Here is a 23,405-nt window from a genome sequence, read left to right on the forward strand (position 1 = left end):
CAGGTGAGGGCCAACAGCTTCTGTGGAAACACAAAACACTTAACCTTTATAAATATCAGCTAACATTTTGAATGGCATTCATTTGATTCCAGAAAAACAAATAGAAAAGACCAAAGCATGTTGTGCTGAAGTTGCATTGTAATTGCATTTATTTTTCCAATAGATATTCACATTCATAGCAGTTTCACTACAGCAACAACACTATTTCATCTCTACGCTCAAAAAGAAAGAAATCACATAGTGAAAATCAAGGACAATAAAGGTCAATTCTATGGTAGAAGATAATAATATAATAATAATAATAAAAACATTTGTTCATAAAATGATGTCTCATGATGCATTGTAAAAGGGTCTCCAATGAAAAACACGTTTTTTTGTGGAAAACAAACCCAGCTCTTTCCACATGAACAAAATATAACATTTGGGGCTTTTACGCTTCAATTAAAAGGGAAACACTTTTTTAAAAAAAAACTGTTTGTAACACTTTAAGAGCAGTTAATGCCTTTTAAAGAAAAATGCTGATTCTCTCATGTGTCACTACGTCACTTTCTTGTGCTTAAACAATCATAACAGTAACTTTATTGTCTCTATTTAAGACAGAAATGCAAAGAGTTCAAGGAACAAAAATAGCATATACTTTGGAGGATACAGTACATAACAATCCTTTTGTTTGAAACCCTTCTTAAAGAGAGACTTTCTGGCCGTACTCAGAAATGTGCTGCACCATAGTAAATTCAGATTAATATCACAATAAGGGAATTGCATTAATTTAACACACTATTAATAGTATCAATCTATACTGATGTTGGAGGACTGTCAGTCGTAGTGTACAGTCATCACTCTGGACGTCATGGAGGATTTATCTCTTCCTGGTTGTCATGCGTGTGTAAAGATAAACACACTTCACAATACTATGTTTTGAAAGTCACCCGCCGTTGCATAATAATGGACACAGCACTTAAACAGCAAAGCTTTAATTCACGAGAAACAGCAGTAAAAAGAAAAAGAGAGTAAACTTTTAATCACAGGACTGAGTGAAACTGTGGGCCCTCTTTACTACATCAGCTACTGGTTTCAGCTCCTCACTCACACACAGGCCAAACCATACTGGCCTTCCACAGCTCTTTCAGGTCCCTTTTGTCTGCCACACAAAGCTCAGAACAACAGGGCTGTTGACAGGCTGAGGTAAAGTGATGCGCCTCCTGGCCTGCCATTTGTGGAGACAGGATGGCAGCTAACAATCCGGATGCAAGGGGAGTCTTCCCCTGTGTGTCATATTTCACCTCCTCGTTTAATTTACAGCTACAGTATCGCCGAACAACGACCTCCTTCCTAAGCGGGGGACAAAGTGAGCTCCAGCACCAACAAGGGGACTATGCCTCCCGCAGAACAAAAGGTTGCTTGATACATGAGAAGCTCCTAATGCTGAGATCCACTCAATAAAACCTTTCCTTTTGTGCTTTCAGCTGTGGTTCTTCTTTTGCCTAAATCAAATAAAAACTGAAATTAATTCATACTAAAGCCGTCAGACGGGCATAATAACTGGCAACTTGCTGCTTCAATATTTGAGTTTTTGCTTAACAGTCTAACTCAACTCAACTCTTGGAGATTTTCCAGATTGCAGTTTGGCCGATAACAACAGTATCACAAATACTTCAATATAAAGCATGTGTTCTGGCATGAAGCCATTAGGAAGAAAGGTGAGGGGGATTTATGTAGCAGAAGACAAAGAAAGTGGTGCTTACATAAACTTCCCACAAAGACAGCTCAACTGAATTAAGTTATTCCCTCATGGTCTTAATTCAGGATGCATAACAAGATAGTCAATCATGTTAATCAGCATTTCTGCTTCTACTCCATTAAACCCAGATTTATGACATCATACAGCAGACATTTCAGATAGCAAGACTCTCTAGGTGTCTTTCCGCACAAAGGCTTACATTAATGGTGGACAGAAAATTCTGCAGGGTATTTGATATGAGATGAGAAGACAGAGTACAGCAGAGGAGGCGTTTGGACTACAAATTAAAACACGGGGCAGAAGACGGTTTGTCACTCAGACACCCTGACGAAACCTTTCTTACTGACAAAGCAGAAATATGCTGCTGACCAGCATGCTGACAGGCCAAAAGGAGATTGAGGAAATATTGGGCAAAGGGTCTGCTAGGAATAGAAGCTTGAGCTGAGAGTGTCTCCTGGTCAGACTTTTGTTTAAAAAATGATGAGTGTCAACACCATGGTCTGCCTGCAGATCTGTCATGGTGGCTGATGTGACGTATAAACATGTTTTGATGTGTGTGTGTGTGTGTGTGTGTGTGTGTGTGTGTGTGTGTGTGTGTGTGTGTGTGTGTGTGTGTGTGTTTGTGTGTGTGTGTGTGTGTGTGTATGTGTTTGTGTGTTTGTGTGTGTGTGTGTGTGTGTGGGGGGGGGGGTGCCTATTAGGGTGTGTTACTGACAGCTCCAGGGGTCATTGACCGAGTAAAAGGAACCCATAACATGGGTCTGCTTCGTTTCCATAGCTGTTGGTTTTATATACAACTCAATATATCACATTAAAGTGCATGAGGGCCAAACCATAAAACATTTTTAAAGTCTTTTTTTGGATGATGTTGTGATCAATACTTCAATTGTTGGCATACATTTGTGATAACATTGATTTCTTTCCAGTATCCAATCTGTTAGTGGTAATAATTATAATCCCAGTGTTGTACATTAGGTAACGGGGGTATAATAAAAACAAGGCTTGTACAGCAATGGAAATGCTTACTAGAAAGCTTGAAATAGACTAAAAGATAACATTTAGTTACAGTTTCAATATACTGTACCCAATATACTGTACCTTAAAGTTATTTTTAAATGAGAACACATTTTGGGATGCTGTAAAACACATGTGAGTTTGAGCAATAAACACGGTTTAAAAACCTTGTAAGAATACATTAAATATATCTAATAGCGTGTCTACTACTCCACATAAGCTATGAAGGTTCACAGAATGTATGGCATTTACTTTTTTTCTGACTTGTCACATCTACACCCTTGTTCACTCAACAGCCAAGTCAAGGGCTACACACACTTTCAAAACATACTCACACACTCAAACATGCATATAGGCAGACGTATGAGGAAGGGCTAAGAGTATTCTTTTTCAATATTTCCGTAAGACACTTCATTGTGGCATATAGTGGTGGCAGAGGGTGAAACAAATGAAAGGTGAGAGCGGGAAGTGTGTGATAGATGAAAGACAAAATATCAGCTGGGGGATTAGCCATGGTGGATTTGCGGGATTAAAGCTGATGAAATGTCCTTTGAAAAGGAATTATTGGGCATAATGGGATAACTGTTCCCTCACATGACAAGCCAGTTCCCTCATCTCCTGTTTTTTCACTCAGGCTGCCCTGGGGCAATGTGTATGTATTTGTGCGTGTCTTCCCGAGGCCCAGATATACACAGAAGTGTATAAACAAAAGTATTCAAGCCAGTAATTAACCCTTTCTTTTTAGTCTGTTTAACATGGTCCCAGGCCAATGACAGCATGGGTCGGCTGATCTAGTCCAGCTTTGAGAACCCTGTGGACTTTTCCTAATAACAGAAGCAGCAGGTGTCCTAAGTGTCAGGTGTGTGAGCATGTCAACGTTTTTCACCTATTTATAAAAACACTCTCCTTAATGACTAAGTACCAGAAGGAGAAGCAGTTGCACTGTACGGCATGTTAAAATGTGTACAGGGATGTGCTGGGACTATACTATTTAGGTATTGTAACATCCCTGTAGGAAGAATCGAGCTTCAACAACCAACCTCCATGGTTCTTGATCACTAAAACTACAATACACAGCAGTTATTGCAGTCAACAAAGTGTGTGCCGTTCATTGCGTATTTTTCACGTTATTTAATGACAACCTAATTCAATTATCCAGAGACTGGATCAGGGTTTGTTGAGGATGTTTATAAGGGGGGTGAACAAGGCCTTGTGATTCTTTTAAATGACTCAGGACTCAGGTAAGAAAGCAGGTGTGAATATACTCCTGCTTTTAAGAATAGCACCCTTTATTCAAGACACAAATAATAAAGAGGGAAAGTCAGTAAGTTAAAAAAGAAATCCCTTTTTAACAAGGTTTCAGGCAGGCAACACAAAACAATTAGAAAAATAAGATGTTAAAGTGGCAATAGACACGTTTTTTAACTGATCATTATGGATTAAAAGATTGGTTTCCTATCAGCCTCGCTTTCTCTCTGCATTTCTGTCTGCCTTGGGAAAATTAAGGCTTGATTTCAACTATTTTCTTATAAAAGTAGCCAGCCGCTCTAGTTACAAAAGTTGCTAAGAGTCAGCAGGCTTATTGTCATATTGACCAAGTCATTGCATTTATTTGAATTAAATTGATTGTGTCATTGATCGCGGGAAAGTCGTCTATTGTCACTTTAAATTGTGTTATTGGACCATATGAAGTAAATGTGCGTGGTGGGGGTCAGTGTGGTGACTCTGTGTGAGGGGACTGTGTGGAAAGGGAGGTAGGCGTGTTAATCAAACATACATAAATGCACTCACACACAATCACTCTCCCACACACTCCTTGAAGGTCCCAAGAGACATGCTCCCCTTAAATTAAAAAACACATCGTTAAAAGTAAAGTAATACTCTCTCTATATATAGCAGGTAAATAACACTACTCTTGTCTCCAGGGTTACTAAATTGTGAGACAGCCATTCTAGGGTGGGAGATGGACTGAGAGGCAAAAGATAATCCTACTTGATCTTCGACAGGTGTGAGACTACTGTACTAGAGGGACAGGAGGGGGATAGCTACGTTAAAAATCTAATTAACCTGTTATCATGGTAACATCCGTGTGGGAGCACCACACAGAGATGAGGGTTGAGGGCCAGGGATCTGGCAATGAGATGTGTCCATGATCACTCAGGGTTGGAGGAGAGGAGGGGCGGCTGCTACCTTCCCAGCCTCACGGCACCTCATGCCCTCTTCCTAGCTGTCCCCGCGTCCTGGCACTCGACTACAGAAAGCGAAATCAGCATCTGGGCTGCGTAGTATGTGGCCATGATGATGGCGCGCGAATGGGGAACAGGGAAGCAGAACTTGTTGACGGCGATGGTGAGGTCGGAGACCATGAAGAGCACGGCGCCAAGGCAGGCGCACAGCTTGGTCCAGGTCCACAGGTCGTTGGCCAGCTGCAGGCCGGCAACTGCCCTCCAGCCCATGAAGCCGATTAGACCAATATAGACGGCGACCAGGTAGGTGAAAGGGCCCGACAGGTATGGGTACAGCAGCATGTAGCTCACTGAAGACACAGCAGTGACCACCAAGCCAGCAGTCACATTAATGGGCTTCATCCCGAAGGCCGAGGAGTAGAGGATGTGGGTGATGGCAAACATCAGAAGGCCTGCAGGACATTATGTATAGATTATTTAAAAGTAAATACAAGTTTTTAAATGTGTATCCTACATATCTGTTCTATGTCAAAGCTTGAACCATGACACTTAAGAAAATAAAGTGTCATTACAACTGGGATGTTATATTTTAAGTGTTGATGACCAATGTCTCTATGTGTTATGACAACTTTTTAACTCCCCACAGTACTTTCTTGGAACTGAAAACACTGAGATATGGCAACAGCATGTCACAACAAGTCTAATGTGCCAAAAAAGACAAGCTCAACAATTTTGTCAAACTAGCTTCCACTTTTGGAGATAAAAGCAGAAAGTAGGAGGAGGAAAAAGTAAGAACAGGTCAAAGTCGACCCACAAGTTATAATCATCATCAATGAGGAGTGTTTACAACAGATGTACGGAGTGTCGTCATTTTGTCTTACAGGTCTGTTTGTCTAACCTGGGTGGGGGTTTGATTAAGGCTCTACAGCTAATGTTTGGTTCCCAGATAGATCCCATATTCAATGATGGCCAAAACAAAACAAAAAAGGCCCCAATGAGAACGAAACTGAATGAAAGTCCTGTAGACAACAATAATAAAGAAGCAAGTCAGTGAGTGTGGTTTTGGCTTACCGTGGACGAAGTAGCCCTGCTCCTGCCAGATGAGGAAGGCATCACCTAGAGCAGAAAAGACGAGGCCAGCAAAGATTTTGCGAGCATTGGAGCTAGCACCTAGGAAGTTGAAACCATGTGCCAGTAAAAACATCCATAGGCAGAAGATGGGTAGACATTTGATCAATGCGCTGAACCAGGATGGGCTTGAGGTGGGCAGCCACAGCACAAAATACACACAGGTTGCTTTGAAGAATGGCACCAGCTTTGGGCCTTCACTCTTTACCTGTAAGCAGAATCAAAATGTACATGAATTATTTAGTCATAGCTGGTTGCACATGAGGTAATCCTATTCAGTGAGTCGTGTGACACCATTGATAATATGCCTTAAACTAGATTTAACAAAAGTCTCTTTATATCAAGGAAGGCTTGAAATATGATATGACAGGAAGCAAAAACCTCAAAGCAGTCAGCACTTTGTATGTTTGAGAGACAGTTTATCACATCTTTGATTAAAAAAGGAAACATAATCGGCAGAACACTGCAACTATTCTCCTTATTTGGCAACGTGGTTATGAATCAGACTTGAACAGCCTTCAGGGTTGCTTTGTGGTCAGTAGTTTTCATCACTGTGTCAGACATTCACGTGTTTTGTGGCTGAAATTTAGCTCTGCAAGAACAGCAGGAAGAAAGGGAAATGAAAAGAAGGCTGTTCCTTTAACCTCCTGTAATATGTTCTTCTCTCTATTTTCTGACTCTCCCTGTTTTGTTTTTGTTCTCCTTCTCCTATTTCACCTTTATTTTTCAGTTATTGAGAACTGTGAAGCATATTGAAGCTCTTATACAGTACTAGCCATATTTATTCTGTCCAAATACATGAGGCCCAACTGGGTCAAAAAAATACAAAGAGGTTTAACAACACTTCTGGAATGACCACCCATCTATGCTTCTGAGAAATGCTTCTTGATGGAAAATGCCCCAGGGAATCACAAAGAGGGAGAAGAAAGGGGAGGTTGAGTTTCAAAGGAGAGGAATTGAGGGAGGGTTCACTAATGCTGAGATCACTGGAGGAGAGATGAGGATACAAAAAAGACAGGGAAGGGAGGAAGAAGAAAGGGTTATAGTGCAACCAGGAAAGAGTTGCACAGGCTAAACAGGAATTTGATGTCCCAACTGACAGTTTTCCAGTTGGTCTTTTGCATCAATCTGGTAAAGGTTTAAAAAGCGAAGCTCAGACCTAATCATAAAACCATAACTGAGAATGGCAGATAAGAAGAAGCAGGATGATGATGGGGGAAGTGAAGCTATCGGGAGGGGGACAGTGAGAGAGATGGGGTTTCAAGCATTCAGATCACAGCTGGTTTTAGGATTGAACAAATGAGTTGGGAGGGAGGTGATGAGGTGAGAGAAAATTAAGGGTTACTAAAGTTCATATGTTCTATGTTCCTGGAGGAAGGGGAGGGTCCTTATTGCACAACTGCCTCAAAAACATTGTAGGCGAAAAGATCAGACTAAATGTTTGACCTTAAGCCTGCCCTGGTGTTGCTGATAAGACTAACACAGCAGGCAAATGATATAGGCATTTAACACACAAAACAACATAAGCTTAGTTGTTATCTACTTTGATTTTAAAGCTTTATATCACACATGATAAAGTGACCAAAAGAGCATTGCTTTATCTGCAAACATTGTAAATGTATAGGATCCTCTCACGCATGCACACAAATGTTAGTAAAGATTATGTTAACATCCACAATATACTCACAGTCTTGATTTGTAAGTCATACCACTCCAGTTTAAGATACCGGCTGTCTTTATCATTAAGATATAATGATCGAGCAAGAGAAAGTATAAAATAACCAAACACTGGGAACCACTGCAGACACTGTTGTTTTGTGCGTCTTCACATTCACACAGGTATTCCACTGTGTTCTTTTGTACATCTTCAGAGCCAGAAATTCCACATTTAATTATCAAATATGCACCCAAACAATTTCCACAGGGATTTAAAGTGACAGCTTTTCAACGAAAGCCTCAACTCGCTATGTTTTCCTGCCTCTTCAATTGTTGTTTTGTTTTTTTCAGTAGAAAACATTCAGTAGTATTGTTGGGCCCACTTTGTACCTATTTCTCTACCAAAGAGGGAAAAAATAAGAAGAGCAGGTTTACTGCCACCATAAGAGCCCCGAGTGGGATCTGATAACGCTGAGATAAGTATCAAAATAAATGTCTATAGCAGCAACTTTCTAGATAGATAAAAATATAAGACTTAGCTTTCGGCTTACACATTTAAGATATTATCAGTCTCCAACAGATACAAGTTTTATAGGAGGAACCTGTTCACTAAGGAACACAGCGACTGTGGCTCATGGGTTGAATGGGTGTCTATAGCAACCAGCGGGTCAGTGGTTCAATCCCAAGCCTTCGGGTATTGAAATCGTTTTTGATAAAAGCAAAAGTTACTCTCAATAACCTTCATAATACATAAAATACATAACACATCAAAATGTGTGTGTGTGTGTGTGTGTGTGTGTGTGTGTGTGTGTGTGTGTGTGTGTGTGTGTGTGTGTGTGTGTGTGTGTGTGTGTGTGTGTGTGTGTGTGTGTGTGTGTGGGTGTGTGGGTGTGTGTGTGTGTACTGTATATATCCCATTAAGGCCAAATGTTTGCCGAGCAGACGAGATAAATCTGGCAGGACTCCCAGTCTAGTCAAAAGCATAACTCTGTTAACAAGAAAACAAACAGATTGTTGTTGCTGTCCTGATTATTACACATAAAAAGACTATTTAATAAGTGCAACAAAGGAATACTTGCACACCTGAGATCTGCCGGGGGAGGCCCATTTATTTATGTTTCAGATCTAAGATCAAAAACAGTTTGATCATTATTTGTGGGGGAAAAACTCAAGGGATGTGTAGATCGCTGTCTAGCAAGGGATTTGGAGGGTGTCCGCAGATTCTGGGGAGGAAGGTGGGAGGAAGTTAGAGATTCCCATAACCTTTGGTCCCATTTATACTGTGTTTGAGCCATACTTTGCAGTTTCCCTTCCATTGTTGTTCATGTAAACTCACTGTATCTACAAAATAATAAAAGGGTGGCATTAGGAGAGAGCACAGCAGTTAGTACATCAGACACACCTATGTCACAAAGCACATAAAAGCTACTCTTTCAAATCCTCTATATTCATCTCAATTTATTATAAACTGGACTGAAATATCCAAGAGTGTTTACAATTAGACTGAACAAAAAATCATATGGTTTTTTATATGGTTTTTTGTCAAATGCTGTAATATTCGGTGCTATTTTTACCTCTAATGCATTGTGTGAAATTGTTACATCAAGAATAAGTGCCTTGTGGAATGCAAAAACTGGTCTGCAGTGGATGTAATGGTTGTATTTCTCTCTGGCCCAGTCTAGTTCCCTGTTCAGTGTCTTGTACCTGAATTACTTGTCAGAGTTTTTGCAGAATGGCATCGTCTCAGCTGTAACAAACCTCTCTCACAGTGAATAAGGCGTCAGTTTGTCTGCAGTGACCGCTATGAGCCCTGTTTGACAGTCAAGTGACGCCACCATAAAAGCAAAGAACATGCTGCCTCATTTGGAAAGAAAACGAAATAAATAAATTCTGTTTTCATTTTGACGTCAGCAGGATTAAATTGCAAATAGATACTGTTGGCAGAAAAGTGCTGTAGCACATACAGTATAGCTGACTGGCTGCAAACACCTGCCACTGTTAAAGAATGATTTGGTCAATGATTGACTGCAGGGTCACTTACAAGCAATAGGCTTTCTTTCTTTTGCTGGAAGGAGGATAGAATGGCTCCCTCTTTCATAGCAACAAACAACTGATTTTTACAAATGATTTCCTCCTATTTCCTAACTCCAGCTGTGCTTTTCTAACTGTTTTAAACTACATATCAATGTAGTTTCAAGCTAGACAATAATGCAGAATCACTAAGCAATTTCTAATAGTATATATATATATATAGATTTGGGTAGAATAATTCAAATTGAGTGTATTGTATAGTATAAAGTGTAAAAATAATTACTAATGTTTACACTTTTGTGACTGGCATAACTCGTTTTGTAACTGCAGTCCAGGAAGGAAGATGAAGAGGCTGTTGGCCACTAATACCTCTGCACTAGTAATAAAGCAAGAAAAACCCTGCGTGAAGCATTCAATAGCATCCTACCAGGATGAATATCTATTCAATTTTTCTGGGTCATTCTGGGTCATTTACTTGCTTGTGTCTGAAACATGATACATGTGTTAACATCAAAACGACCTATAAAGTCCTGAGTACTTCAATTGGCAGAGGGGGACGGAAACATAAGCATGGGGATCATACTGGCAGGCACAGCTGGCATGTTAGTCATATGACAATGTTATTTCTTCTATGTAGCATCAAGGAACACTGCTGTGGGAAGGATCCCTTACAGCTGCTTTAACTCCAAGGATAACATAAGGTCAGGTACAGACAAGCAGTACAGTACAGTGCAGTATTTACCCAGTATTATTTCCAATTGTTTATCTTTTTTCAATGACTACAATGTACATGTTTTAATCAAATCAGAATACCAGATCATACAATACTCTGAGACCCCTATACAAGCGTAAATCAATCAAAAGGAAAAATACGATTATTAATTGGCTTTTGTGTGGAATGGTTGAAGTAGTGTTCCATGATGATCACTAAGTCAGTGTCATTTGCTTTACTGCTTCTTCGCTTTTCAAACTGAATACCGGTCGTACAGTGTTTTATCTCAGCATGTGCTTCTGCATTCCCTTTCACTTTAACTTAAGCAACCCAAGGAGCATCACCATCACTAAGGACACCAGTTTATATGGCAAGCATTTCTCCAAACAGGCTCCTCTCACAGGCTGCACGTCAGAGTTTTCTACAGGCCAAGTTGGCCCCTGCTAATGGGGTAACATTTCATAGCAACTCTGTCAAAGTAAGAGGATGCTAAGGTCGGTTAAATTATTCATTTAGCTGTCAGATTTGCTGTCAAAATTGACAGAGTGGCATTGGAAAAGTTAAGTTTTGGAAATGCACAACATTAGTCTATGTAAACCATTGCAACAGAAAATGAGATGAAAATAAAGGCAGCCACAACAGCACTGTTTGGCGCATGCGTTACTGGGGGGAAAGAAAAACAGACCCAAAAAAAAGGTCGTCACATGACATGTTTTTCTTTTTTGTCAGAGGGCTGCCTTTGGAAATATGTGGAAACGTCCTTTTGTTGGTCGAATATCGAGACGGAACGGGGCAATCAGTCGCAGCTAAAACGCGTCAACATTTTGAGGAAACAGCTACACTGAATATTAAAGTTCCTGCTTTGAGTCTCCAACACATTCAAACACATCATTTGCTCGTTAGACAGAACGAGCAAATAAGACGCAAGCAGCAACGCAGGTGTCCGAGGGCGTTTTCATTGACCATACAGACATTCCTATTTGCTGATGAATAACCGATTTGTTTTATTGATGCATTGGCCTTCGATGACTGAGTATGAAATGCTATAAATAATGACTAAAAGAAAGAGATAAACAGTGTGTTAGTAACTCCATCCAGTCGATAATGAACAGATGTCTTATTGAGACACATTAATAAGAATGTATAACTTATCTTAAGAAGTGTTGTTATCGGGTAGCTAAATGGCTACCACTACTATTCCTGTTTAGTGTGTGAAAATATCAAAGATGGCTTTAAGCAGATTACTCACCACTGTTACCGGAGAAACCATGTTTTTCTTCGGCGGTGTCTGTGTCGATGACAAAGGTATTAAGTATAAAAATTCAGTTTAGGGTCCTCCACTTTGTGTTTTACTGTATGAAGGATGCCGATTGTTTTTGTCTTCGCTCCGGTGGGCGGTCCTACGTCCGGTAGGAGATGATAGACCAGCCGAAGCGTGGGCATGGCTTTCTCAGTTGACCAATAGGAGCATAGAGTTGTCGTGGAGGGGGACGGCCAAAGCGAAAGGGGCACCCTGATAGGAGGAGTCGGGCTGCTGTTTACATATCGGAGCAGATGGCCTTTATTTACATTTTACAGAGGAGCTTCTTGAAAGCCTTTTGATCTCATTATTGATTGGGACTGACAAAACGTTGTAAATGGGTCAGATGAGACGTTAAAAATCAATCAATCAATCCTGGCAAACATCTATATGTGATCGAAATGTTGCTCTAATACAAGATTGATGCCATTGATTCAGAAACATTGCTATTAATAGACAGCTTTTGGATATTCTGTCTATTTCCTTTCAGGTAGAGCTCTCCAGTCAATTAATCAGAACGTTTTCCCATGAAATATCATGTAATACGAGTGCTCTTAAATTCAAAATACTACTTGTATTACATAGATAGTTTTACACTCAACTTAATGACATGTGTAGCCTCAGTTATTGTCTATACAAAAACAGCAAAGTATACAGTTTTTTTCTTTCTGTGGGTACCCAAACAACATATTATTTATTTGAAATTAGTATGGAAGATCTACACTTCGGGTGGGTGCTACGATTCTGCAATATGATTTATAAAATAATATTATTCTAAAAGACATTCTGCATGATTGTCTAGACTTTTGTGTAGGGGGGCCAATATTAAACAGTATTTATGTAACTTTGCAACAATGCTGTTTTAGATGAAGGATCTTTACTTGTTAATGAGTAGCTTGCCTTATTCTTGCAGTAGATTATGTTAGGGTTGGTTTTATTTCATTAACATATGTAAGCTAAATAAAATAAAAATATTGATTGATAAAGAATATCCACAATTGTAGCGACATCTTGTGGTTCTACAAGTGTCTAGATTATCATTGGCCGGAAATTACGTAAAGAAACCATAGGGCAAAAGGCGGAAGTGCCTGTACCACATGCAATCATAATGAAAAGGCTACTTTCTTTACGGAACGGAAAACGTACCTGAGTAAAACTACAGTGCATACAAGTGAAGTCACATCCTTGGCTTTAGACATACTATCAGACATAGGCATTGCGTGAAAGAGACCAATCTTGTTAAATAGCTGGTCTATAATCAAATTTACTTTTGCACATGATTCGTTAAATATAATCATTTTTAAATATGACCCTTTTGTCATAATATTTTTCAGAACCATTTTTGATAATCGATCATGTGTCAAAACTATGGTAATATTTTTGAGATATTGAACCTAGACTACTTTTTAAATAATCAAAGTACAATCAAGTGCCACTGATTCAATGAAACAGATTTTCCCGACCTTGCTAACCTTTGTTCTCTCTCATGTCGCCTTTTACACATTAAACAACAATAAACATTAAGCGTTTGTTTTCTTCTGCTTTGCCCCTATCAAATCGTAGGACTGAAAACATTGTTGGACTTGACGTAACTAATGACTCTTCGTATCTGACGAAGACGGAAACACGCAGGAGGGAGTCCTCTCACTTCCTTCGAATCATCTTTGGACCTTTAATCTTCTGTCTTTAGCACCCTTAGTCTCTACCTACCAACACGCGTGGTTACGTTATCGCTGAGTTTCTAGTGCTTTTCTATCTTTAGGCTTTATTCGTATGACTATGTTGATGGATTTTGCTGGGTTGTATCAGTTTAAAAGTTCGTCTTTTGCTGGTTTGCTAACGTTAGTTAACGTCAGTAAACGGATGGTTAGCTAACGCTAACTTCGCTAGCTTGATTGAATGTAGTGAAATATCGCTAACGGTTTGATATACAGTATTTATGTCCACGGAGTGTGTTTGAAATAGTGTTATTTTTTATAGCTATTGAGGTGTCGTTTGGTAACGCTGTATCTCGAGCGAGTTTGCCTGGTTTGGAAGCTAAGCGCTAGCATTAGCTTTAGCAATCAACACTCCTGGTTGATTCCTTGATTCGTGTCAAACAGCCTGCTTCACCACTCGCAGTCTAAAAGATGGACTTTGATAATATATTAGATCTCGCCTCTCAGAACCAAGGCCTCAGCAGTGTCCAGGTAGGTCAAATGTCTTTACTCAGTCCTATCAGTAAACTTGTGTTTTGTGGCCAATCTTGTGAGCACTCAAATGCCAGCTCATATAGAGAGGATCTCTGGATAATGTAGCTAACTTCCACCCTCGTGATACTGCATGCTAGGCAGACGTTTTATTAAACCTGTACACTTGTCAAATTTGTATATATCCAATCTAAAGTGATCATAAGACTTAACATGTGAGTACTTATGTCGTATATCCCTAGAACTAACACCTCTAAACGATTCAAATAATAGAGACATGTGTAGCTACTTTATATTCAGTATGCTGTACATTTTCATGTATTTTGTGTCCTTGTTTGAACAGAAAAGATACAGTTTACAAACTGGACCACCGAAAAAGGTCCCAAAGTCGAGAGGTGTAAATCCCAGTGCTGTGCAGGCACTTCTGAAGAAGCAAACCATTGATCACAAAAAGAAAGGTAACGCTAAGTGAAGGTTATAACCGTGATTTTATAGCCATTACAGAATACTTTCTTCATTGATGTTTTTTTGTATTAATCCAGAAATTCAAATGAAGAAAAAGAAGGAGGAACTACTAAAGAAGAGGGTTGAGATGAAGTCGGACCGTAAAGCCCGGGCCATGGCTTCCAGGACCAAAGACAATTTCAGAGGCTACAATGGTGTCCCAGTGGTAGAATTGCCTAAGAAGAGGAGATCAAAACAAGAAATGCAGGATGAAAGATCAACGAATGAGGAAAGATTTATGAACAACTCCATTGACCCAGAAGATGAGGATAATTATGAGTACGAGCCTTCAGATTCGGATTCGGAGAAGGAGCCAGAACCACGAAGACCTGGGAAAACCCCAGGGTATATTGGTAGTAGCAGTAGTAGTAGTAGCAAGCAATCCTCCAAAAAGCCTGCTCCACCTCCCTTGAACTTTGCAGAGCTACTCAAATTGGCGGAGAAGAAGCAGTTTGAGCCAGTTGAGGTTAAAACTAAGGTAGTCAAAAAAGATGACAGGCTTCGAACTGCGGAAGAGATAAGGGAACTGGAGATGGAGCGCAAGGTTAAGAGAATGGACAGAGACACAAAGACGGAGAGAGAAAGAGACAGCAGATCTCAATCTAGCTCTAGTTCAATGAGAAAACACACTTCTGAGAAGGAGCAGAAGAACGGTAAACCACAAAAGAACTCCTCAGTAAAGCCAAGTTTCCCCAGTGGCTCAGTGAAGAAATTGCATCCAACAACTTCTAGTGATAGAGGCCACTCTTCTTCTAAGCCTCCTGTTAGTGATAGAGAAAGAGATCGATCCAAGATGTCTAACAGTGATAGAGACAGATCCAAGGCATCCTTTTCAAGTTCTTCTGGTGCCACTAAAAGTAAAGTTCCTTCAAAAGGCTCATCATCTCAGGTTTCAACCAAACAAGGGGGGCTCAAGCCCTCATCCAGCCACAAATCAAGTGCCTCAAGTGACCTTATCCCCAAAAAAGAAAGCTCATCAAGACCCTCAGGCATTCCTGGGACCAGGGCTCCTGGTTCATCTACAACAGGCCAAAGATCTCAACATGGGAGCTCCCAACAGAACAGGCCCAGTCAGGGTGGCTCACTGAAGCAAGGACCTGTAGCCGGAGGAAACAGGTCTGGAAAGGGAGAACCTCTTAGGCCTGGAATTAATTCAGCTGGAAAGTCAAATGGTAATTCAGGGATGAGACCTTCTTCAGGAGGCCCTCCTAAGGCTGGGGGCCAGCCCCAATCAAGGCCTGGAGGCACACTCCAGGCAAAAGCTGGTGGTGTCCCACAGGCCAGGCCTGGTGGGATTGGCCCACATGGTCCCCCTAGAGGAGGTGGAACCCGACCACCAGGAATGGGGCCTGCTCGTCCTGGCAGTGGAGGACCAGTACCTGGACGGCCCTCTGGCCGTGGAGGATCAGTTCCTGGACGGCCCTCTGGCAGCATTGTATCTAGTCCTGGAAAACCCCAGTGCACTGTGGTGTCAGAGACCATTTCATCCAAGAATTTTGGAGGGCCCAAACCAGGAGTCCCTCCTCGACCAGGCATGCAGCAGAGGCCCGGGATGCAACAACGGCCCGGGATGCAACAACGGCCCGGGATGCAACAACGGCCCGGGATGCAACAACGGCCCGGGATGCAGCAGAGACCTGGTATGCAGCAGAGACCCGGGATGCAGCAGAGACCCGGGATGCAGCAGAGACCCGGGATGAACAGACCACCAGGTATTAATCTGAGAGAGGATGGGGTTCAAGATTCAAGAGATTTCTTGATCATTTGTCACAAATGCCTAGTAAAACGTGGATCCTCCAAACTTCCAAGCAGTGCAAAATGTGTGTATAAGAAACTATCAATGCTAATTAAACTAAATGCGAGATAAAGCCAAATATTCAATATATTAAATTAGCTACAACTGGACTTGTCACTTAAGGTCATGTCAAAACAGTATAAGAATATGCCGATGTCAAACAGGAAAGTTACTAAAGAGGATAAAGATATTTACAATAGTACTGCAGAAACTAAAGCAACTTTAAGTTTACTGCCTGAATTAAAGACAACGGTGGACTTCGGCAAAAGTGCTTGTTCAAATGTGTTGAAATCACAGCAGTGCGGTAGGTGGGATGAAAGCGGCATGTCACAGCGTGAGAACAGGCTTTTAAATCAAAGTAAGCCCCTTCTACCTGACAGTCTCTGATTAAGAGCAACATCAAGCGGTGCAACCATCTCCATCCTGTCGTTGGCACAGCCGCTTTTTGTTCTAGGGCAATCGCTCTGCGTACATACAAACAATTCCTATTGTCACTCATCGTTTGAAATTATTGATTGCGCTAATGTTGATATTATCACAAATGTAATTGTTATATCTACAGTAAAAAACATTAAGCACTCATAACACAAATACCCAATTAGCCGTACACTACGATGAACATTGCAAAAACAAAGTATGTGTTTATTTACAATGTTGCAGCCTGAAGTACGGCGGACAGTTTGACGGGGCAAGGGGTTTGTTTGCCAAACTGAATGAAGTGTGTCAGCAACAATCAGCAGCCTTTGTCGTTATTCCTGGATCACTGAGCAGCTATCTTTCCAACGCAGATAAACAAAATATCATTTCAATGTCCTCTACCGTGTACCATGAAATTGACTCAGTTGTAATCCAATCACAAGCTGGGTAGTTTGAGCATTTCCTTCCTCCTGGGCATGGCCAAATCTCCCCTTCGTACAGTATGTTGACATTCAGGCTCAGCAAATGTCCAAATACCAATATTATTTTCTGTATGTTTTATCCAGGCCAAATGTTACCACCAATCACCTCTGCGTACAAGAGGAAATTCGAAGATGACGAAGACGAGTATGACTCAGAAATGGAAGATTTTATTGACGAGGGGGAGGAAGAACAAGACATTTCCAGGCATATTAGAGAAATCTTTGGATATGATAAAAACAAGTAAGTGTTGACTTAATATACTAAGTTTGCAAGTATTTATTTTGTAAAGTCTCTATGAAAATAACTTGTTTGCTTTTTACCTCATCAGATACAAGGATGAGAGTGACTATGCACTTACATTCATGGAAAGCAGCTGGAAAGATATGCAGAAAGAGGAAGCCAGGAGGTAAGAAAATAAACCTCCCAGTCCTCAAATATACGTTTACTTTTTGTAAACAGATGTCATGTTTACCCTCTTTTTATATAATTAGATTTTTTCTGTTTCCTTTTCTACTTTAGCCTGCGAATGGCGGTGAAGGAAGATCAGGAGGAGGAGGAAAGAGAACTACAAGAGCTGAAAAGGCAAACTGCCAAGAGGAAAAAAAAATGAATTCTCTTTTTTCGTTGAGAGGAATAAAAAACTAAAAAGCTGTGTCTCGTGAGAGGTCTGCCATGAGGCCCAGTGACTGTGCCCACCTTGGCCTCTGTTGGACAAAACTTTGGAGTGACACGTGGCATTGGCTCTGAGAAAAAGAGATGACTGTTAGTCAAAATATGCACAAATCAGTCAGGCATTACCCTGCGAAAAAGTTCTCATATATTCCCTGTTTTATTATTTATTGCCCCCACTGAGTGACGGGTTTACACGGTCAACAGTCTCAAATTTCTTAAAAGGAACTGAGTACTATAAATATGGAAGAATGTGATTTATTTTAGACAAACGATAAGATACAGGTGTTGATAAAATGATATTTTTCAGCAGAAGTTGCATATTTTTGCAAATCAAATTATGATTGTAAAGTTATTTGAATATGCAGCAAAAACACTCTACCACTTGATGTGTTCTGTGTTTCTCTTTAAAGTGTGTTTAGAGAAATCATGGCTTAAAGTTTTTTTTTTTAATTGTTTAGCTTTTATGTTAATGTTTTCTCAGAGTTTGACAATCCTAGTAATATATATACAGAACTTTGGTTCCACTACAAATGTCATTTGTAGAAAATGGTATGAATTTTGGTTAAAGCAATGAAATATTCTTTTGCCATATATTGTGTGGAAACGTGTTTTTTCAATATATGAAATTTGTTAAATGAAATGTCACATCTTTGTAGTTTAATGATTATTTTATTCTTTCTAGAGGTTTCAGCTGGAAAAGTTCATTCATTTTTCTAAGGCTAAAGACATTTGAGTAGTGAATACAGCTCTAGGAGGAAAGGTTTAAATTAGGAACAGATTTAGAGTAACAAAAAAAATAGCTTAAAGAATAGTCACATTAATCAGATATACTCAAGAGTGCTATAGTTTTACATTGAAGGTATAACAGATAATTAGTCGTTTTAGCAACAGTGAGGGTTCAGATCTTTTTAAAATGTGTGTAATGTTTCACAACCAAAAAATAGCCTTAAAAAAATAGCAGATAGGGTATATTTTATTTTAAATGTTAAACATGAACCTGCCTTTCCTTCCCTCTTAAGCTCCGTTCATGACGCACAGAGTGGGCGGGGCCTGCCGCCTCGCTAGGATACTCCACAAAGTTTGCGGAAGTTTATTTTTTTCAGCTAACGTGCAAAGTGGAAGTACCCCGTCAGGAGGGTAGAATCAGAAAAAAACACGTGATTGTTTTGGTTGTATTTCAATAGATGGACCTCCATTCTGAGAAAATACAGCGGATCTTCTCCAAGGTTAGTACCTACAAGTGAACCAGCTTTGAGAAGTGTTTTGTTATTCAAACTGTTTACGCACCAATGCCGGCTAGCATAGCAGGCCAGTCCATCAAAACTGATGGCAGCCTTACACAACTTGCTGAACCAGCTCTGTTACTTAGCCAAACTTGGAGACGATACCGGAATAGCACACAATGGGAGACGAATAGGAACTACTAGTTCGCATTTCCATAACAAATCAAGTGATAAGGAGCAATGGTGAATTTACAGCCCTGACCCTCAGTGCTTCATTAAGTCAGAGGAATTTAGAAAATGGTCAAAAGGATGATCATTGAATTGCTAATTCTTACCCAGTGTCTTCCTATGGTGTTATAAACTGCTAGAAGAAATTAGGTAAAAACTAAAACACGATCACACTTGAATATGTTTATAACAAGCTGCATACAAATGAATGATCGAATTAACGAATTAATCCATTGTTGAGAGTTAATTGACTGAGATATCCTCATTCTGATGAAGTAAAATAAGATAAATGAAAACAGCATAACAAATAATGAAATGGATAGGCTGACTGTGGGCAATTTCACTTTCCCTGTTCAATATTACTAACGTTAAATATTTTACCAGCCCAACAGTTATATGGTTATTTAATTCATATACCCACTTAGACATTCATTCATACACTATAAATGCACACCTTCATCAGAACCACCCCAAACAAGTCTCTTTTTTTTTACCCGAATATTAGTACAAATTCCACGATGTTGCTGTTGAGGAGCTGCAGAAGATTCATCGAATCTACCCTGAGATGCTGCCATCCACAGGCACTTACAGTAGGGTTTTTTTTTTTTAACACTATATTCATTTATTTTTAGCCGTCTACTACATACATCAAATATGTTTGTTGCTGATACTGTGTCTGCACCTTTTGTAATTTCCAGCATTCAGTGACAGCACCCAAAAAGATCTCCTGAAATTAATCGGCAACGTTCCTGTCAAGTATGGTGGTAAGGCTGACTTATAAATCACATAAGAAGAAATGTAACGTATCATGATGTCATTATTTTGTACTGATGTCCGCTTTTCTATTTTAAGGCCACTCCTACAACATCCCTATTCAGCTGTGGCTGATGAACTCCTTCCCCTTCACTCCTCCCATATGCCTCCTTAGACCCACCTCTAACATGGTCATCAGAGAGGGCAAGCATGTTGACAAAGAAGGGCGGCTCCACCTGCCGGGCCTGCACAACTGGGATTATGTAAGATTTGATCCTTTCTGGGTCAAGTTTGAAATTTCATAAAGGTTCAACAACCTTTTCATCACTCATGCTGCCTTGTTTTGTTTCTCTGTAACAGCCCAAGTCCACTGTGGTGGCTCTTCTGACTGAGATGATTTCAAAGTTTGAGGAGGATCCTCCCCTGTCCTCAAAGACAACAGCAGACAATAAAGACCCCCATGAGCTCCTGGCGTTTGTTTCTAATCTCAAGATCAATGATGGTACTTCATTTGACATGCATCATACAAAACAACCAGATGATTGTGGGCAAACTTTAGCCTAACTTCTGTCTATTTCAGGTGGGAGAAAACATGATCAACAGAATATCAAAGTCTCTGTTATCGGGGGAGGAGATTTAGGAATGTCATCAGTGATGAGCATTTTATCAAAGGTACACGTCAGAATTGTTACCATGTTGGATTGAAATGTGACGTTCTGAAATTGAAATGCTGACATCATTTTTCTCTTCTTCTAATATTCACCCAGTGTAAAGTGGACAAACTTGTTTTCATTGACGTCGCTGAGAGTTCCACAAAGGGTGGCAGTACAGATCTAGAGATTTTCAGTCTGCCGAAGGTGGAGGTTTCCAAAGGTATGTCACTTTGTGCACTGTCACACTCTAATGGTCAAAGTGTTTTTCTGCTGAGTCATCACTGATGTCAGGTTGTTTTTTGCTTAGAGAAGCTATCCCTGATGACTTGGACACAGTCACTGAACCCCGACCTCTTTGACCTTAGACCTGCCAGAGGGATAACAGAAAACAATGTATCTATATGTGATAAATTGAAAGAAAGCACAGTGTTTGCAACTTAGCTTTTAAGATTTATTTTCAAAGTTTGCTGATAGATGTGTGCACGGGTTCACTAATGATAAGATATACATTTTCTTTGGCAATATGGCTACACACGGCTGCAATTAACTTAAAACAATACATACCAAACAAGGCAGTACAGAGGTGCACCAAAGACAGTAAAACATATTCTAATATTGCAGATGTATGCCTTTCAAGATGTAACATATACATGCATAGAAAAAAACTTCTTGCAATATTTATTTGTATTCAAAATAATACAAAAGGTATGATGATTGTCACTGGATGTGTGTCATACATCATCATCTCTGATCCCTCAGTCTAAAACAAAGAAAAATTGAGTCTCTAAGCCGGCCTAGCACACACTGATGACACTCCTTTTTCAGATTTTTCAGCCTCAGCGGGCTCCAGGGTCATTGTGGTGACCGCCAACTCATGGAGCAGCGAGCAATCGTATGCGAGCGTGGTTCAGACCAATGTGGACATGTTCAGAGGGATCATCCCAAGTCTAGCACAGCTCAGCCCCAACGCAGTAATGATCATCGCCTCACAACCAGGTGAGTGTCAGGGATACAGTCCCTCTTAAAAGAATAACCCTCTGATTTTCATCGACTGGTTTCTAATATGTTCACTTCTGTTGTCTTTCTCATCCAATTCCAGTTGACATCATGACACATGTTGCCTGGAGGCAGAGTTGCCTGCCTCCGACACATGTGATCGGAGCGGGGTGTAACCTGGATTCAGTGCGTCTTAGTCACATCCTGGATATTAACCTGAACACTCACAAACCTGCCTGGGTCATAGGAGAACTTTCAGACAACAAAGGTGAACCAGAAAGGAGCAATTTAACAGTTACCTTAAAGCTATTACAACCTGCTGATCTTAAATGTCCTCCCATTCTTGATGTGTGTAAGGGCCCTTTAATAATCGGAGCACGTGATCGAGCTTGTCAGTGTTTACTTTTGCAGTTGCAGTGATGAGTAAGACTGGGCTGAGCTCCAATGTGCCACCAGAGATCGCAGCAGGATCCAGCTCAACCAAACCATTGTTAGACAGGTACTGGCATGAATCAGTATGACCTCGAGTAAAATATTTGGGGAGTCTCTAGATGAGTCAACATAGTTGGAATTTGTTGATGCAGTTATAGGAAGTTTGAGGGATGTAGAAGTAAAAGGGATTTAAAAAGGGTGCAATAATTTTCCTGGATTTTTTGTTTGAAAAGTAGTATTTCTTGTTTTTAGAGCGTTCGAGATGATGAAGAATCATGGTCAGCGGTCGTGGTCTGTCGGCCTGTCCATTGCTGACATCACTAACACTATCCTGACAAATAAAATGAAGACACACTCTGTCTCCACGCTGGCTCAGGTAAAACACTGTGCATTTCCTATCTATCTTATTTCATGTTCTGTGTCCGTTTTACTACATTTAATTACGTAGTCCAACTTAACATCAGTACAGGAAATTAGTTTAGCTAACATTAAATGAAATCTGCCTTTGACGTGTTAATGCAAATGTGATTGTTCGCTTTAGGGCTGGGGTGGCATAGGTGCAGAGGTGTTTCTCAGCTTGCCCTGCATCATGGGAACAAACGGTTCCACGCGCCTGGCCGGGGTGTCTCTGGGACAGGAGGAAGACTCCAAACTGAGGGAAAGTGTCACTTCGCTTTCTAACCTCATGAGCCAGATTAGGATATGAAGGATGTGATCCTAGTCTCAGTTTGGGAGAGAGCTAACCAGTTAGCCACTTACACAAAGGATTTTGAGGTTATTGACAAAACTGCTAAAATATGTATGGGGTGTCGTAATGTCTTTGTATTTTACGGTGGGTTAATATCAATGGACAAATTTAGTATTTAAATTAAACACTCCAGAGGTTACTCATTCTCCCAAAGTCCGCAATAACAAGCTACATGACTGCACTATTACATTTTAGGAAGGCAATGAATTTCTATGTAATTCATTATAAGAATAGTAATGCTTTTATTTTTGTTGTCACGCATTCCTTAAATAATTGCTTCGAAAATCAGGGTGTCGGCAGATAAAATGTGAGGCATGTTTATTACAGTACAGTTCATATTTTAATATCCTTACTATCTGTGTTAGTGCTGTTTCTGTATTTAATACAATGAGCTCAAGTGATGTTATATATTTAAATCTTTGTTCTGTTTCCTTTGTGTTAAACATGTTGAATCTAAAACATGTACAGGAAGACTACTCAATTTTGTGGGTGTGCATTAAATGTCTTAAACCAGATGTGGATTTTCTGTAGAGGAAGAGAAGAC

General features: G+C 40.2%; 3 protein-coding genes across 3 annotated transcripts; 2 read left to right on the top strand and 1 right to left on the bottom strand.

Annotated features, from left to right (window-relative positions):
• Nucleotides 1-126: 126 nt before the first annotated feature.
• On the bottom strand, nucleotides 127-11,865 carry tmem86a (transmembrane protein 86A). The gene is made up of 3 exons (XM_063903803.1): nucleotides 11,718-11,865; nucleotides 6,013-6,277; nucleotides 127-5,393 (listed from the first exon to the last, which is right to left on the bottom strand). The coding sequence occupies exons 1-3, from the start codon at nucleotides 11,736-11,738 to the stop codon at nucleotides 4,966-4,968; spliced, it is 714 nt and encodes a 237-aa protein (XP_063759873.1). The 5' UTR covers nucleotides 11,739-11,865; the 3' UTR covers nucleotides 127-4,965.
• Nucleotides 11,866-13,409: 1,544 nt separating this feature from the next.
• spty2d1 (SPT2 chromatin protein domain containing 1) lies at nucleotides 13,410-18,479 on the top strand. The gene is made up of 6 exons (XM_063912775.1): nucleotides 13,410-13,957; nucleotides 14,301-14,415; nucleotides 14,500-16,173; nucleotides 17,240-17,396; nucleotides 17,485-17,562; nucleotides 17,676-18,479. The coding sequence occupies exons 1-6, from the start codon at nucleotides 13,898-13,900 to the stop codon at nucleotides 17,764-17,766; spliced, it is 2,175 nt and encodes a 724-aa protein (XP_063768845.1). The 5' UTR covers nucleotides 13,410-13,897; the 3' UTR covers nucleotides 17,767-18,479.
• A 439-nt stretch (nucleotides 18,480-18,918) lies between these two features.
• Nucleotides 18,919-23,376, top strand: uevld (UEV and lactate/malate dehyrogenase domains). The gene is made up of 12 exons (XM_063912788.1): nucleotides 18,919-19,054; nucleotides 19,785-19,869; nucleotides 19,978-20,043; nucleotides 20,132-20,295; nucleotides 20,393-20,534; nucleotides 20,613-20,704; nucleotides 20,800-20,905; nucleotides 21,511-21,681; nucleotides 21,785-21,949; nucleotides 22,093-22,180; nucleotides 22,366-22,489; nucleotides 22,655-23,376. The coding sequence occupies exons 1-12, from the start codon at nucleotides 19,013-19,015 to the stop codon at nucleotides 22,817-22,819; spliced, it is 1,410 nt and encodes a 469-aa protein (XP_063768858.1). The 5' UTR covers nucleotides 18,919-19,012; the 3' UTR covers nucleotides 22,820-23,376.
• Nucleotides 23,377-23,405: the final 29 nt, after the last annotated feature.

This window comes from Eleginops maclovinus, chromosome 2 (genome assembly GCF_036324505.1).
Source record: "Eleginops maclovinus isolate JMC-PN-2008 ecotype Puerto Natales chromosome 2, JC_Emac_rtc_rv5, whole genome shotgun sequence".
NCBI classification, from domain to species: domain Eukaryota; kingdom Metazoa; phylum Chordata; class Actinopteri; order Perciformes; family Eleginopidae; genus Eleginops; species Eleginops maclovinus.